General features: G+C 53.5%; 1 protein-coding gene across 2 annotated transcripts in view; it reads left to right on the forward strand.

The window, feature by feature from the left end:
- Window positions 1-15,265, forward strand: part of ELF4 (E74 like ETS transcription factor 4) — a 40,758-nt gene extending 25,493 nt beyond the window's left edge. The window contains exons 2-10 of one of the 2 annotated variants that reach the window (XM_057719046.1): window positions 995-1,275; window positions 4,823-4,994; window positions 5,408-5,500; window positions 6,915-7,106; window positions 7,984-8,067; window positions 8,144-8,336; window positions 8,988-9,365; window positions 10,571-11,129; window positions 12,541-15,265. In XM_057719046.1, the coding sequence (XP_057575029.1) occupies window positions 1,204-1,275; window positions 4,823-4,994; window positions 5,408-5,500; window positions 6,915-7,106; window positions 7,984-8,067; window positions 8,144-8,336; window positions 8,988-9,365; window positions 10,571-11,129; window positions 12,541-12,606 (1,809 nt within the window). In that variant the 5' untranslated portion in view covers window positions 995-1,203 and the 3' untranslated portion in view covers window positions 12,607-15,265. Of the gene's footprint in view, window positions 1-994; window positions 1,276-4,822; window positions 4,995-5,407; window positions 5,501-6,914; window positions 7,107-7,983; window positions 8,068-8,143; window positions 8,337-8,987; window positions 9,366-10,570 lie in introns of both variants that reach the window. The other variant, XM_057719045.1, reaches the window with a different exon arrangement.
- The last annotated feature ends 1,779 nt before the right edge of the window (window positions 15,266-17,044 follow it).

The raw sequence follows: 17,044 nt of genomic DNA on the forward strand, positions 1-17,044 counted from the left end.
CAGGCCTGGGTGCGGACTTGACAAGAGCAGTGAGCGCAGGAAACAGTCGGAGGCCCGGGTGCCGTGTGAGGCGGTCGGGGAGAGGAGAGAAGTGTAGGCTGCAGCAGACAGATTTCCTGGAAAAGGGGAGCCCTGAGCTGGCCCTGGAGGATGGGGAAGGTTCCCTGGGCCCCTCCCCCATCTGGGGCTCTCCTCGCCGGTTCCCAGGGTGACAGTTCAGTCTTGAAACTGAAAGTAAAGCTAAACCAAGAGCACAAGCCACATACGCACAGAGACCATTGTCTCCGGGCGGGCGGGCAGGCGGTGGTGGTGGCTGGCTGGTGAGGAGAGCACAGGGCATGTGGCCCACCTGTCCCTCTGTCTCCAGGCTCTCTGGAGGTGTGGCTCAGTCTGAGAGTCCTGGCCCCTGGAGCAGGGTCAGGCTGCCACTGGCCCTGACAACACAACTCCTGCAGTGAGACATTACTCCCTCTACGGACTCCGCCCTTCAGAACTAAGTGGCCCCTGCTCCCAAGGTGAACTGAGCCAGGCAGAGTCTAGAAGACCATCTTGTGCACCCAGATGCCCCCACCCCAAGTCCCTAACACAGATTCTTTCCGCAGCCAAGGTAACTGTAGGGGTTCTTCATGCTCCATCCATGAGGCCAGACAGGCTGCCTGGCTTCCCCTGTGGCCGCACCCTGGGATTAGCCTTCAGGGTGGAGAGAACCTGAAGTCCTGCTATCTCACCTTCTCCAGAGGGGGTTGGGAGGGCAGGGAGGCCAGCTGAGGTGCAGGTGCTTGTGACCCAAACTGGCACCGAGGCTCAGCCTCTTCCCCCTCAAGGTGACACAATTAACTTTCTCTTTTTCCTTCTTTCTTTACCTGCCTCTTTTTCTTCTCTCTCCCCCTTCTGCTCCCTCTGCCCTCCCCTTTCAGCTGTCCCTCTTCTGTCCTGGGAACAGAACTCAAGGAAGGTGACTTACTCGCTACTCCCATCTCTCTCTTCTCTGTAGGTCGCTCCTGCACTTGGCCCAGCCCAGCATGCAGCCTTGAACCTGGCTTAGGCCTCCACCTACTCCAGCTCTCTACGCCCCCTATTTTACTGTGGCTCAGGGTGTACGCTCTAGGCTCCAAGGTACCTGAACAGCATCTTTTCATCAAGGAAACCCCACGGCTCCAGAGGGCCCTGCGGATACCGCAGTCAGCTCTCTGAGAAGACAGCATGGCTATTACCCTGCAGCCCAGTGACCTGATCTTTGAGTTTGCAAGCAACGGAATGGATGACATTCACCAGGTATGGCCCCAGAAAACAGAGCCTGGTCAGCCAGCGCGGGCGATCAGATAGACACAGACAGGCAGGCAGACAGCCAGTGAGCCGGCTGGTCAGCTAGTCAGTCAGCAAATATTGATCAGGCACCTACTAGGTTCAGAGCACGGGGGCTGCTTGGCAGCCAGACTGTGCACCGACTAGTCCCATGCAGCCAGGCGGTGGTCATTTAGTGAGCCGGTTTTGCCCACGTGTAATTACAGGGCACGTATAGTTCCCAAGCCAGCCAAGCAGCTGCTAAGTACACTAGCTGAGCTGTCAGTCAGCAACGGGGGCTGAGGACACACGCGTACCCTGACCTCCATGTGCATTTTTGGCCACTTTGCTTCACCCCCAGTGTCACAGTGAGAAAGGTGCTGGGACAACCACGTGGCAGGACTGAGAACTGCCGCCTGGCATTGCAGGGTAGAGTCCAACACCCGGCCCCTTCAGACTCATGCCCGGTTGATGGGCCCTTCCAAAACCATCTTTTCAGCCTCGATCTAAGGATTCAGGATAAACTGGAAATAGGGTGCTCTGGTGGCAGGAAATTGGAAAATAGGACAGAATTTTGGCACTCAGGCCCCCATTGCTCCATACCTTGCCTGGCACTGGGGTAGTTATATGTACCCGTCGGGTGGTGTCCTGGCACACTCACCCCTACCCTCCTCTACCCTCCTTCCGCACACTGGAGAAGAAAAGGTGGCCAGGTACGGTAGAAGGAACGGAAGATTAGGAATCCAAAGCCCTGGGTTCTGATCCCAGTGTGGCCACAGTGTCACCTGGGCAAGTCCTGTCCCCTACCCTATCTGGCTGCCATCTCCCCATCTTCACCAAGAGGAGGTCCAGCTGGATTATCTCCAAGAGCACCCCAGCCTAATTCTGATGCTGTCTAACCCAAATCCCTGTGAGGATGGGAAACTTTGTCCAATCTCTAGTGACCTACCAAAGGCTGCCCCCTAGTGGGCTTGGAGCACATGATACTTTCTGTCCGGCTAGGTCTTAAACTAAAGTTGCTCAGTTTTATCCAACACCTCTGGTGTGCCTAGACTCCTGGAATTAGGGAAGAAAAATCCAACTTTACCTGGGTTCTCAATACTGCTAGTCATTTTTTTCCTTGTTTCTAGTTCACTCAGCAATTATTTCTGTTCTTCATAAAGGCTGCTCTTCATAGAAGCTGTTCTTACCTCCTGACCCACGCCTGCCCCTCTACCCTCAGCAGACAGCTTCTCCTCTGATCCACAGAGGAGCTCAAAGCCAAGGATGCCCTCACTTTCCCTCCCTCTCCCTCTTAGCAATAACATCACCTGTTCTTATTTCCTTTCCACCAGCCTGGGACAAAGAAGCGTCCCTCTTCCTTCCAAGGGTAACGCTTAATCTCTTCTCTCCTGCCGCCTTCAAGACCTTACACCATCCATCACCTCCTCTCTCTCTTGTACCTTTCAGACCTCCTAGACCTTTCTCCTCAACCTAGAACATCTTCATGTCTCCCCAACCCTAAGAGAAACCCTTCCGTCCCTTCTGCCCGCCTCCTCCAACATAGCACCTTCTTAGCTCTGTTCTTCTCCCCAGTGTAGTCTCCACCTCTGGGTTTACTGAAAAAGTAAAAAACCTCCCCTCTCTCACTCTTTTTAGGAAACAATTTTTGTTGCAAAATACATGATGAATACAAATGAGATAACCTCTAATGGAAAAGAATCTGAAAAAGAACATATATGTGTATGTATGCATCACTTTGCTGTACACCTGAAACTAACACAACATTGTAAATTAACTATACTTCAATCTAAAAAATGAATACAAAAGAGTGCACAAATTATATATATATATATGTTTTAAAGAATAAGTGTGAAATGAACATTCATTAACTCACCACGCAGTTTAAGAAATAAAATGTTATCAGTCTCCTAGAAGTCCCTGATGCCTAAAGCACGTAATGAGAACCTGCTCTATGCCAGACTCTGTTCTAAGTGCTTTATCGACACTGATCATTTAAACAACCCTATGCGGTCAATAATACGATCAGCCCAGTTTTATGAAGGAGGAATCCGATGCACAGAAAGGTTAGGTAACTTGCCCAAGATCACACGGCTTGCAAATAGCAGAGTTTGGTTTCAAACCCAGGCAATCTGGCTCTAGGTCAGCACAGTCCAATAGAATTTTCTGAGATGCTAGACGTGCTCTAGGTTTGTGCTGTCCGGTATGGGGCCATGTGGCTCTGGAGCACTTGAACATGGATGGTACAACTGAAGAACTGAAATTTTAATGTTGAAAAAATTTACAACTACATTTAAATAGCCATGGTGGCCAGTGGCTATCATATTGGACACTGTGGCCTTAATCACTATGCCCACCTGCCTGCCTCCCTCTGTCCATCCTCTCTGAGATCTGTTGTATTGTGTCTTGGGACCCCAGCACTCCCTTAAAACTAACTGCTCTAGCCAGTTGACTACCCAGTGACCAAATGCAAAGGCAGTTTCATCAATTTTTATTCTTCTGGATCCTTCAGGAACATTAAGCAGAACTGAGCATTCTCATTCTTTTTTCACAAAGAAAGAATTAACAGTCCTATGAAAGAAAATTTGGAAAATACAGAAAAGTAGAAAGGGAGGAAAATCACCTGAAGTCCCACAACCAAAATACAATTATTATGAACATTCTGGTATATTTCCTTCTGTACATAATTTTTAAAAAACAATTGTGATCACACTCATTTTTTAAATTTAGCTTTGTTTGATTTTAGAACAGCTATGTCCTCTGGGGGTCAAATTCTTATCCCACTAATTTTATCCACTCCCAGGGATGAGCTCTTGGATAAATATTTTGACTCCCTGATAGACATCTCCATTTTAAATATCTCACGGGTACCTCTAACTCACCATATTCAGACACCTTCTCCCTTATCTTTCTCCAAAAACCTGCTCCTCATCCTTCTAGGTCCTCCCTTAACAAAACAGTACCCCTTATGCACCTGCTGAATCAAGCCGGAAATCAGAACCCTCTCCCCCATCCAGGCAGGGACTAGGCCCTTACCTTTCTACCTCTGTAATGCCTCTGTTCTTCTGTCTTCATTCCTACTCTCATCACCACAGACTAAGCCCTAAGATGTTCACAGTCTGAGACCCTAACCCTGGTATCCAACCCTGAGCATAGGCTGAGTCCCTCACTCAGCTGTAGATTGGGTCCCTCGCCCTTGCCGTTGACGAATTCTTTCCCACTGGCCTCAGAATAAGCCTAACCTTTCTCATAGACTGAGCACTAACCCTGGTCACCTATTAACCTATAACTACAACCGGTTAAAACTGTCTGCCCTTGGTTGAGTGCAGCTGTTACAGCGTTAACCCATCTCTATTAATCAAGAACCCACTCAAAGCATCACCTGGTGAGGTTGGACCCAGAGCAAAGTCATGCCCTACAAAGGACAGTCCCTGAGGGATCCAAGAATTAGGAACTGCAAGAAGGGCCAGATTCTGGTATGGAGGGCTTCCTGGGAGAAACGGGTGGGCCTTGAACCGGTTCCCTATTTTCTCCGTAGCTAGAAGACCCCTCAGTGTTCCCAGCTGTGATCGTGGAGCAGGTCCCCTACCCCGAATTACTGCATCTGTACTCAGGCCTGGAGCTGGACGACGTTCACAATGGCATCATAACAGACGGGACCTTGTGCATGACGCAGGATCAGATCCTGGAGGGCAGTTTTTTGCTGGCAGGTCTGTTTCCTTCCTGGGCAGGGAAGGTGTGGAGGAGAAAGGGATTCCGTCTTTGGGGAGCAGTAGCCCATGATGACTTCTAGTGACTTCATGCAGCCAAGGGCAAGGCCCCCAACAGTTGGAAATTAGATGGGGCGATGAAGATAAGCAGGAGGTAGCACCACTTCAGAGAGGAGGAAACCAGCGAAATGGATTCATGACCTCCCGAGATGGAGCAGGACAGCGAGGGGAGACCAGCTGGGGTGGGTGTAGAGAAAGGTGGAGAATCGGGGTGGGAGGCGCACTGATCCCCTCCCGGCTGCCCCTGGGCTCCTTCGCCCTGTTCTCTGGGCTGGCCCTGGTTGTAGCTGCACCCATGGCCCTATGCCCTGAGGGAACTTTTCTTCTCTCCCCACCATGGAACCTGGCACCAGATGACAATGAAGCAACCTCGCAAACCACGTCAACCACTGAAGTCCTGCTCGACGCCGAGTCTCCCAATGACATCCTGGATGAGAAGCAGATCTGTAAGTTTGAACCCCAACCCCTTAACTTGAGGCAACACAAAATTCTATTTAAAAATATCACATCCGTGTACTGGATTCTCAAGGACATGTGTGTGCAGGTTTATGTGCCTATGCCTACCCATATACACGCACACGTGCTCTTGAGCTGTGACTGGAATGGCAGCGGGCAGGATGGCACTGGAGACAAGGAAAAGATGGCCAGGGTGACTGGGTTTTCTTTTTCCAATTTTTAAATTACAGTAAAATACACATAACAGAAAATGGACCCCCCAAACCACTTTTTCAATGTGCAGGTCTGTGGTGTTAAGTACATGTGTTCTGTTGCGCAGCCACTATCCTCTCTAGAACTCTTGCCATCTTGTAAAACTGAAAGTCTGTCCCCGTGAAACACTAACTCCCCATTTACCCCTCCCCTCCGCCCCTGTCCACCACCATTCTACTTTCTGTCTCAGTGACTTTGACTCCTCTAGGGACCTCAGATATATAGAAGCATACAGGACTTGTCTTGGAGGGACTGGCTTATTTCACTTAACATAATGTCCTCAGGGTCTGTCCACGTGTAGCATGTGTCAGAATTTCCTTCCTTTTTAAGGCTGAATACTATTGGCCAGGGTAACTTCAGGCCCCTCTGCTGTCTTGCTGAACTCCCAGGAAGACTGTGCAGGGTGTGGCTTATTTAGAAACGTACCAGGCTTGGAGCCTCCTTTTCCCTCCCCTGCTCTGAGAGGTTGGCCCCTACCTCCTCCAATGACCCCCGAGGCTCCTCCCCCAGCACACCCCAGGCATCTGCCCTGACTCCACAGGAGGATTCCTGGCCCCACTTGCCCCTTCCCAAGGAGGCGCTCGGATACATTGGTGGAAAGAAAGCCCTGAAGCTGCAAGTTCCAAATCCTAGCATTCCTAATCCCAACCTTGGCACTCATATTCATTCAGGATTCAACAAATATTTATTGAGCACCCGCAGGTATCAGGCATATGTGACCAACTTGCTGTGTGACCTTGGGCACATGCGCCGCCATCTCTGGGTCTCAGTTTCCTCATCAGGAAAGCAGAGGAATTGGGCTAAATGATGTCTAAGGCCCCTTCCAGTTGTGAGATGAGATGACTAAATCAAGGTGGCCCTTTTCCCTGGGTGTCACCTGGAACTTCCCCACCACAAGCAGTGGGCTATAAATGTGGCTGCCGTGATTGGGGCCAGCTCATGCCCACAGCGCTGCAGATGTTTCCTCTCCTCATGTTGTGAGACACAGGAGGCGTTTTCAGGTGTATCCTGTGTCTGGGGCTGTGGGGAGTGGCACCTCGCTCCCCTACCCACCCCCACCCCCTCCCGGAGCCCACTATTCTCTTGAGCACTGGGAGACCACGCTCCCAGCATGCCCTGGGCCCCAGCCACCTCAGGCCTTTCTTCTTGCAGTCAGCACGTCCGAAATGCTTCCAGACCCAGACCCTGCTCCAGCCGTCTCTCTGCCCAACTACCTGTTTCCTGTTTCTGAGCCTGGCGCCCTGAACAGGGCTGGTGACCCTGGTGACCAGGAGGAGCACTGCTTGGAGGAGAAGGTCCCCAGAGAAGAAAGTGCCAAGAAGACTGGAAAATCAAAGAAGAGAAGTAAGAGAGAGAAACAGGGAGATGGAGGGTGGGGGGGGAGAGAGAGAGAGAGAGAGAGGAAGAGAGAGTGTTTCTTCAAGGGGGTGGGCAGTAGGAGGGCGCTCAGGGAGACCATAAGTGAGGGTGGGTGTGGAGGTGGTTCACAGACACATTAAGAGGACAGCTCTCTGGTGTGACAGGATGGACAGAAAGTTCCTCACTTCTGGAAAGCCGGGCCTCATCAGATGGCCTGCCCAAAGCCTGACATTTCCCAGGCCACCCCTGTCTGCCCAGCAGATATGTAAACTCTTAAAAAGCCAATGATCCCAATGGGTTGAATCCTGTACTGAGTGTTCAGACACCAGGCTTGGCCCCCTGGCCAGACCCTGGCCCTCTGGGGGCCTCTGCCTCATCCCGTGCTCTTATTTTCCCTCTCGGAGCTTACGGAGCCGAGCCCAATTATGGGAGAGGACTTTGGGCTTTCCCAAGCTGTGGTGTTATTGATTTACTCAGACGATGGCCGGTTGATACTGCCGTGTCCGTGTGGCAACCAAATCCTGGTGCCACACTTATCTGTACAATAGTCACGCCTTTAGGCTGCCTTTTTGTTTCAAAAATTAGGTGAGGCAGACTCTGATCTTCTAAAGGTGGCTCACTGGCAAGCACCCCATTGCCCCACATAGGAGCTCTACCTTTGGGGCTTGAAGATGAAGGTGGGCCATTGGGCAGGTGCAGGTACCTGAGAGCTGTGCCTCCAGCCCTGGGGACCTGGCTCTTCTTTGTCCATCTCATCACCCCTAACTTGGTGAGCGCCTGGGCCCTCCCTCTTGGGAGCTTGCCCTGCAGCACCCATCCTGGCTGGGCTCAGCCTCATCCTGCTCCCACCTTCCCCGCACAGTCCGGAAGACCAAGGGCAACCGCAGTACCTCACCCGTCACTGACCCCAGCATCCCCATTCGGAAGAAATCGAAGGATGGCAAAGGTAAGGCGGGGAGGCAGGTGAGGTGGGAAGGGAGCCAGGGGGCCTGGGTGCCTCCTCACCACTTGCCGCTCTGCAGGCAGCACCATCTACCTGTGGGAGTTCCTCCTTGCACTTCTGCAAGACCGGAACACCTGCCCCAAGTACATCAAGTGGACCCAGCGAGAGAAAGGCATCTTCAAGCTGGTGGATTCCAAAGCGGTGTCCAAGCTGTGGGGGAAGCAGAAGAACAAGCCTGACATGAACTATGAGACGATGGGGCGGGCGCTAAGGTAGGAGCCCCTGCCCTGAGGACTCACCAAGCTCTTCCCTCTATCCAGGGAGTCCCCTCGCTAAGGTGCCTCCAATTTTCCCTGAAAAGATGGGGCTCTGTCTGGGTGATGTGTAAGCACCTCGCTCCTCTGTTGTGGGTCACCAAGACATCCTTCTGAGGAGGGGATTCCTGTGACTCTCCCAATTGCTTGCCTCCCAGCCCATTTCCTAGGTCCTGCCTGGGAAGGACAGTCCCCTTCCTCTTGCATTTCTTTCCTAGACTTTTTTTAGAGCAGAAAGAGGATTTCAGAGTCTCCCACCCCCAAGAAGGGCTTCCTTCACATTCTGCAAGCCAGGGACCCAGGAAGACGGGCCTGATTTACCCACAGTCAGTCTCTGAGGCTGAGGGATGGCTGAACCTCCATCCTTCACCCCCTCTCATCCTTCACCCCCTCCCATCCTTCACCCCCTCCCATCCTTCACTAACCCCCATCCTCTGCCCCAAGGCAGGATGGGAGTCAGCCTCTGAAATCCCTTTTTGTGGATCCTTTGAGTCAGCAGGGGGAGATCTCAGAAATTTCACAAAAGCCTTCCAAGTCCAAGAGTTGGCTCTGCCCTGGAGGGCGGTGTGTCCCTGGCTCACTCCCTACTCTCCACCCCGTGTCCCGCAGATATTACTACCAAAGAGGCATCCTTGCCAAAGTGGAAGGGCAGAGGCTGGTGTACCAGTTTAAGGAGATGCCCAAGGACCTGGTGGTGATTGAAGACGAGGATGAGAGAAGCGAAGTCACAGCCGCATCCCCTCAGGCCTCCACTGCCTCCACCTCCTCCAGCGGCAGCACCCGGCGAGCCAGCTCCAGGGTCTCATCCAGAGCTGCCCCGCAGGGCAAGGGCAGCACTTCCTGGGAAAAGCCAAAGGTTCAGCACGTTGGTCTCCAGCCATCTGCGAGTCTGGAATTGGGACTGTCTCTAGACGAGGAGATCCCCACTACCTCCACCGTGCTTGTCTCTCCACCAGAGAGCCAGGCCAAACTCACCAAAGCTGTGAGGTAAGGGCGCTCAGGTCGTTCCAAGTTTTCCCACAGTACCTTGTGATGGGGGTTGTTTTCAGCTTCCTGCAAAGCTCTGTTCTGTCTCGGGTCTCCTGGGACCTTTGCGGCATCCCTGGGAAGCCAGTGGGACACTTGTTGGTTAGAAGAGGGAAAGTGACTTGCCTGAGGTCACACCCCAAAGTAACGGCCAAGCCAGCTGTAGACCTGGGGGGCTTCTGTTGCCAGCTGGGGCTGTTTCTGTTACCCCAGAGTGCTCCCCAAGCAGCCACCAAGAGCCTCCATTCCTGGGCCCATCCCCCCAAGTCTCATCCACTCCAGAAAAGAGGCAGCAGAGAGTGTTACATCTGCCTGCCTCAGGCCCTCCAAGCCCACCAGGAAAGCTCTTGCTACTTCTTGTCCACACGAAGGTGCCTCTAATTTTCTCTGAAAAGCTCGGCCTTTGTCTGGGTTATATGTATGTACCTGTTCCTATGCTGGTGTGGGCCACGGGAGTGCTCTTCTGAAGAGGGATGGCAGCAGAGTGGAGCAGTGACAAACACGAGCTCTGGAGTCAGAAAGCCTTAGATATGTCCCTGTTACTAGCTGTGTGGTCTAGGGCAAGTTACATAACCTCTCTGTTCCTGTTTCCTCACGCAGTAAAGTCAGATTGTTAATCTTTTTTTTTTAAGATTTATTTTATTATTTATTTATTTATTTTATTTTTGGCCGCATTGGGTCTTTGTTGCTGCACGCGGGCTTTCTCTAGTTGTGACGATCAGAGGCTGCTCTTCGTTGCAGTGCGTGGGTTTCTCATTGCGGTGGCTTCTCTTGTTGCGGAGCACAGGCTCTAGGTGCATGGGCTTCACTAGTTGCAGCACATGGGCTCAGTAGTTGTGGCACACGGGCTTAGTTGCTCTGCGGCATGTGGGATCTTCCTGGAGCAGGGCTGGAACCCGTGTCCCCTGCATTGGCAGGCGGATTCTTAACCACTGCTCCACCAGGGAAGCCCAGATTGTTAATCTTATTCAACTCATGGGCTGATCGGAAGATTGAGTGAAATTCCACATGTCAACCATTTAGAATGATCCCTGACCTTTAATAAGTGCTCAACAAACAGTAGCCGAAATGACAACAGAGAAAGAAAACACCTTCGACTCCATTATTCCTGTGCCCTCCTTCCAAGCCTACTACCTGAACCAAATCTGTTTTCTATTTCTCCTCAGTACCTCTTCAGTGCCCAACAACATCCACCTAGGAGTGGCCCCTGTCGGGTCAGGCTCGGCCTTGACCCTGCAGACCATCCCACTGACCACAGTGCTGACCAACGGGCCTCCTGCCAGTACTACTGCTTCAACCCAGCTCGTTCTCCAGAGTGTTCCGCCTGCTTCGACCTTCAAGGACACCTTCACTTTGCAGGCCTCCTTCCCGCTGAACACCAGTTTCCAAGAGAACCAGGTGGCAGCACCAGGGGCTCCGCTGATTCTCAGTGGCCTCCCCCAACTTCTGGCCGGGGCCAACCGTCCAACCAACCCAGCACCACCCTCGGTCACAGGGGCTGGCCCAGCAGGGCCTAGCTCTCAGCCCCCTGGGACTGTCATTGCGGCCTTCATCAGGACTTCCGGTGCCACAGCAGCCCCTGGGGTCAAGGAGGGGCCGCTGAGGCCCTCCTCCTATGTGCAGGGCATGATGACTGGGGCCCCCATGGAGGGGCTGCTGGTTCCTGAAGAGACCCTGAGAGAGCTCCTGAGGGATCAGGCTCACCTTCAGCCACTTCCAACCCAGGTAGTTTCAAGGGGTTCCCACAATCCGAGCCTTCTGGGAAACCAGACTTTCTCTCCTCCCAGCCGCCCCACTGTTGGGCTGACCCCGGTGGCTGAACTTGAGCTCTCCTCGGGCTCAGGGTCCCTGTTTATGGCTGAGCCTAGTGTGACCACATCTGGGAACCTGCTGACCAGATCCCCAACCCCAGCCCCCTTCTCCCCATTCAACCCCACTTCTCTCATTAAGATGGAGCCCCATGACATGTAAATGGAGGCGGGGGGAGTGTGACCCACCAGGCAAAGTTGAGCAACATTTGTATACGGACTTCCTCTAAGAGAGACTGACTGAAGTAGCGTACCGGCCCTTACATTTCAGTGGGGTGTCAATACACCAGACCCCCGTGCCCCACCCCTGCCTGGCGTCACCATGGCCAGCACAGGCCCATTTGGAGTATCCCTGGCGTCAGGCCATGGCTTTCAAGAGCACTGGGGGATATGCTCTTGTCGGGGTAATGGGCTGACTTGGTGATGGAGGGCAAACCTCCTGAGACATTTGTAACCAGGGCTGGGGTAGGGGCTTCACGAGAAGAGTCTTTTCGCCTGGTTGTATTTCACCATCTTCATCCCGCCACAGAGTATTTACTATCCCGTATGTGAATATCTCTGTATGTATTTGTGTGTACTTGTGGGTCTGTATCTCTGTTTCTTTGGGGAGGATGGGGGTGTAGCTGTGAGGTCTTCAAGGGTGTGTGTCTCTCTGGGGTCAGCCACAGAGATGGGGAATTTTCTGTTTTAAGGGAAAGCATTCTCTAGATCCCTTTGTACAAACCAAGATTTGGTTGCTCTGAGACTATGGGGTACAAGTTGGAGCCCCCAAATCTGGAGGGATGTCACAGAGCTGGAGCAGGTCCAGGGGAGGAGACCTTCAATGGGTATGTGTGTTGGGGAAGTCGTAGTTCTAGGGGACAAGGAGAGAGCCACATGGCATAAAACCATGAAGAGAGGGAAGGAATTCAGCCCCGGGGAGCAGCCCCCGCAGGCTAGACTGACATTTTCTTCCTGGGGTCAGCCGCATTGCCCACCAGTCATTTGCCAGCAGGCCGGAACCTTAATCTCCCCAGAGTGCTTTGCTGAAGTGCCCCTCCAGGACCAAACTCAGCCACAAAGTCCCCAGGGGGAGGGGAGCTAAATTACTTGGATGTTTGCACCAAGGGCTCGGGCTGTGATATCAGCCTTCACAGGCGCCCTGCTCTGCACCCCAGATCCTGGCTTCCCTCTTGATTAATTTCCCCCCTGCAATTTCCCTGCCGGCAGGCGGTGACAGGGGCAGAGGGAGAGGGAGAGGGAGAGTCCGGTAGCGATGTGCTTTGGGTCCGCCTCCGTCCCTGCTTGTGCCTACTTGCTGCTCAGCCTGCTTTCTACTCCCCTCACAGGTCTGCCCACCCACCCACTCCCGCGACGGCTGCAGCAGACCTCCTCCAGTGGGCTGCGGCCCCTGATCGCCAGCTTTCTCGCCTCACCCTGATTCCTCCTCCACGAAGACGGGAGCCAGCAGATGTGAGCTCCCTGTCGCTCCTGTTGCTCCACGTGCCTTGCTTCCATCTTTCCTCTTTCTGAGAAGGGGTCAGCCAATTCTCTCTTAAAGTCAACCCCTCGGCCCAGGGCCTCGATCCCCTCCCCTCTCTCTTCTGTGAATTTGCTTTCCCCTCTCCTGCCAAGTTTGGGAGCAGGCCTTTAAGAGCTCTAACGTGTCAGCCTTGGAAACAGTGATGTTATCTGGTGAGTTTGGTTAATGTGAATCAGTGCCTCAGGACCTTTGCTATGTCCTTGGCACAAAACGAGCCACTTGACCTAACTACCTCCCCTGGTTGCCCTTCTCTGTCCTGGTCACTGCCAAGCCCATTATGGTCCTCTTGTTCTCCCTCTTCTCCCCCCAGGAAGGAAGCATATATGGTTGTGCAGGCGTATTTCTTACACTTCTCCAGCACTTGGCATTAACGTGCCTTTTTCTAATAAAATCAGTTTATTATGACAATTTCCTGGTGGTGGAAAGTAAAGCATCTCGAGAGAGGGTCACCTTTAAAAAACATTTTGGCACAAAAGGCGCCACATGGCTTAGGAGTGGCCCTGCCCCCCTCACCCCAACCCCATAGAACTCTGAAGGTCACTGATACCTTCATGGTGACATTGAATGTCTTCTTCATAGTTCTTGGCTCCCCTGAGCCCTCACAGCACATGACACTACTTCCCATCCCCTCCGGCACTAGCTGGGCTCATCTGCGTCCTCCGTCACCCCCCCCCCCATGCCCATGCTGGCTCCACATCTACCACTTTAAATGTGGGTGCCCCCAAGGGCCTCATCCATCCTCCTGACTCGAGCGAGGCTCTTCGGGTTGGGTCTGAAATCTAGAGCTCCAGCCCCCACTCTTCTCCTCAGCCTCTGGCCCACATTTCTAGCCATCTGCTGGATATTTCTACCTAGATGCCTGTCAGTCCCTCAAAGAGGGCCCCTCTATCAAAAACGAATTTTTGAAAGTCCTCCACACACACAAAACCTGTCCAAACAAAAAGGCCATCATAACTTTATTTTTCTTAACGGTGCCACCATTTTCCTGACTAAGCTTGACATTTCAGAGCCACCTGATGGCTGCGTTCAGTTGACCCTGTCCCCTTCTCATTTCCTGAAGTCCAGTGCAGTTTGCCATGCCTCTCAAATCTGGTCGTTCTTCCACATTCCCAGAACCTCCAGCCTAGCTCAAACTCACCCATAGCTTATCCCCCTCCTCGGACATATCAGCCCATCAGGGGGATCTGACTCGCCCCCTGCAATCTGCCAAGGCACCAATTCTGTTCTTCCTCTGTCAGAAAGCCTCCATTACTCCTCACTGCCTACAGGTAGGGGTGCTACTCAAAATACTTAATCTCCAATCTGTTCTTAGCAGCTGGGCATTAACCCTTTATTTTCTGAATCATGAGGCAGTCCAGGGGTCCTGGAGGAGGGGTGGGTGAGCACTTGAGGGCTCAGGACAGTTGTTCCAGAAATATTTTGCACTCAGCATCAGCCCTGTCTTCACCATCAGGGCCTCACTGACTTCCCCCAGTCAGCTCACATCGCTCCCCAACCCCATGTACTGCTTCAGTCAAACGAATGGATTCACCGGCCTTTGAATGTGCCTCTGTTGGAGTTTCCGACGTCTGTGCTTTTACTTTACTTGCTTCTGCTCAGCCAGAATGCTCCTCCCACCTGCCTAGTACCAATTAAATTCTGTCCATCCTTCAAGTCTCAGTTCATGGAGGCTGCCTCCCCAGACCAGCCTATCCTTGAGTTCATTTTAAATTTGTTGCAATTGCCGTTCTTTTGGCAACTGCTTGTGAGCAGCCTGTGACATCTCCTCTATAATAATCACAAACTGTTACTTAAATCTTCAGTGACCTGGACCTATTTAGTCTCCCCAATTAGTGTGTTACCTTCTGAGGGGTGGGGGACTGTATCACCCAAAGAGCAGGGCACACTACGAAGCATCTAGTGAGCATCAGCAGACAGTTACTGATTGAGCTAGTGAGAGATGGGGACCAAAGTTTGAGGTAGGTGACCTCCGACCTCCTCTGCACAGGCACTCACGCCAGGTGCTCCACTGCCCAGGGCCTGCCCTCCCTGGCTCAGTGCCCTCATGGTACCCCCACCCCACCCCCTAGCCTTAGCACCCAAGAGTTGTTACTACTTTGAACATCCCCTGCCCCTAAAGAAACTTCCCTGTCCAGTTTCTTTCCTACTCAAAGTGTTAAATTAGCTAATCTGATAAACTAACCTGTGCTGATATAGTTATGGGAGAGGGCTAGAGGAGAGCCTCAGGAGGCAGGTTCATTTCAACCAGGGTCATGTGGCAATGACATCCCGGCCTTTGCAATGGTTTAATAGAGTCAGAAGACTTGCTCCTCACCCCCAGCAGCTGATGCATTACTCCCTCCTCTGAGCTCTCACAGCACTTTGTATATACCTCTTATTGTAGCACTTAGCACATGGTAGCTCCTTAGCTATGTGTTTATGTATGTTTCCCCTCCGATAGACTGTGAGCTCCTCAAGGACAGGGACTGTGTGTTAGTCACTGATGTATCCCCAGCGCCTAGCACAGTGCCTGGCACACAGTAGGTGCTCAATAAATGTTTATTGAAAAAAGGAATGAGTCCTATTTCTAATCATGGGAATTTCAGCCCTCTACTAAGGCAGGCAAGAGGGGCGAGAAAAGGACAGCCCATACTTGGGGGGCTACCACGGCTTTTTTCCCCTCATATAGCACTGCAGGCAGCTGCCTCCTTTGTCCATGTCTGTGGCCACCCCGGGACAAGAGGGTCCACAAGGAGCCCAAGGCTGCTTCCAGCATTGCCTTGCTGTCACCAGGTGCCCCGGGTGACTCTGAACTCCTGCCCTTTGCTGCTTCCCCCTTCCTGAGACAGACTCATCACTATTTCCTCATCCCTGGGTGGGACTGAGTGGTAGAAATGTCAGGCCCGGTGGGAGGGGCGGAACAAGAAATTATTCTCACGATCTTAGTCTTTCTGACCCCATCATGTATTTTTAAAGAGGCGGTTGCCTCCGGCTCCAAAGCCGCTGGATCCGAGGTGAGTGAGCTCATTCCCCTCCCGCCTCTCCCAGGCCTGGGAGGCTAAGAAGGTCGCAGCCTGTGAGAGCCTCGGCCTTGTCACGCCAAGCGTGCGGCAGGCGTCCAGCAGGTGGCGTCATGGAGCCAGCGCAGGCGGGCGGGTGGCCCAGCGGAGCCCGGGAACGGAGAGGCGGCCAGGGCGGGGCCTGCCGCTCCTAGAGGAGGCGGCCGCAGCCGGCATCTTCCTGTCCCTCTGTCCCGACCCTGCGCCCTAAGCTGTCCCTGAGCGGCTCCGGCCCCCACCAAGGCCTTCCATCGCTCGGGAGCTTGGAACTTTCCCCCCGGTCCCCGCCCCCTCCACTTTCCAGGCGGAATTCAGCAGTCGAATGAATGCCCTCTCCCCATTGGTCGGTCGCGCCCTGGCCCCGCCCCTGTCGCCCCCACCCCCAGCCTCCGGGACTAGCAGGTGAGCTCGAGGCGGGCTTGGCCTCCAGCGCGGGTCGCCACAGTCGCCTGGGCGGCGGGAGGGAGCCCGGGCCGCCGCCCCCAGGCACAGGGCGCCGGGCCTGGCCAGCTCCCCACCGCGGCCTGCCTTTAACTACACTTGCACGCAGCGCCGCTTTCAACCTTGAAATCGGAGAGCGATCGAGGCATCCGCCACAGCCGCCTGCCCGCGGAGGGGCCCGACCGCCAGCGGCGTGAGCGCGGGCTCCTGGGGAGCCGGTGCGGGGCCGGGGAGGCATCCGAGTCCGTTTGCCCAACACTGCAGCTTGCCAGCCGGCCTCGCCCTGGAAACCCGTGGTCTCGGGGAACACGTGGAGCCCGGCCCGCCCCGTTGCGGGGTCCAGAAGGCCCTAGCGCTTGGCGCCTCCCCCTGGCAGCTAAGCAGGCCGGCCTTGGGGCGGACCCCATCCTCCCTAAAACACACATGCACTTGTCTTAGCAGGGACGGGACACAATAAAGCACCCAACAAGCTTAAAATACGGAAGGAGCAGAAGTTTACCGCCCAATTCGCCCTCCCCACGCAAACCAAATAGGCATGCAGAGATAGTGGATAGTCCTTTCTCAGAGTACGGAGACTTGAACAGCGCCTCCCTCTTAACCCTGCACCCCAACGAGGAACATTCTGGTAAGACGATCATTAACTGCAGGCTGGTGACCTCAGCTATGTAGGAGGAACTAAGTTCAGCTAAACAGCTATGTTTACTCAGTGTGATTCTCTTGCATCGGCAGTAAATTGAACCCCATTTGGCAGATGGAGCAATGAAGGCTCGAAAGTTTAGGTTCTCTTCCACCTGAAGTCAGCTCAGGTGGTAAGTGGCGGGGTGGCTCTTT

Source organism: Hippopotamus amphibius, chromosome X, assembly GCF_030028045.1.
Source record: "Hippopotamus amphibius kiboko isolate mHipAmp2 chromosome X, mHipAmp2.hap2, whole genome shotgun sequence".
Lineage (NCBI taxonomy): Eukaryota > Metazoa > Chordata > Mammalia > Artiodactyla > Hippopotamidae > Hippopotamus > Hippopotamus amphibius.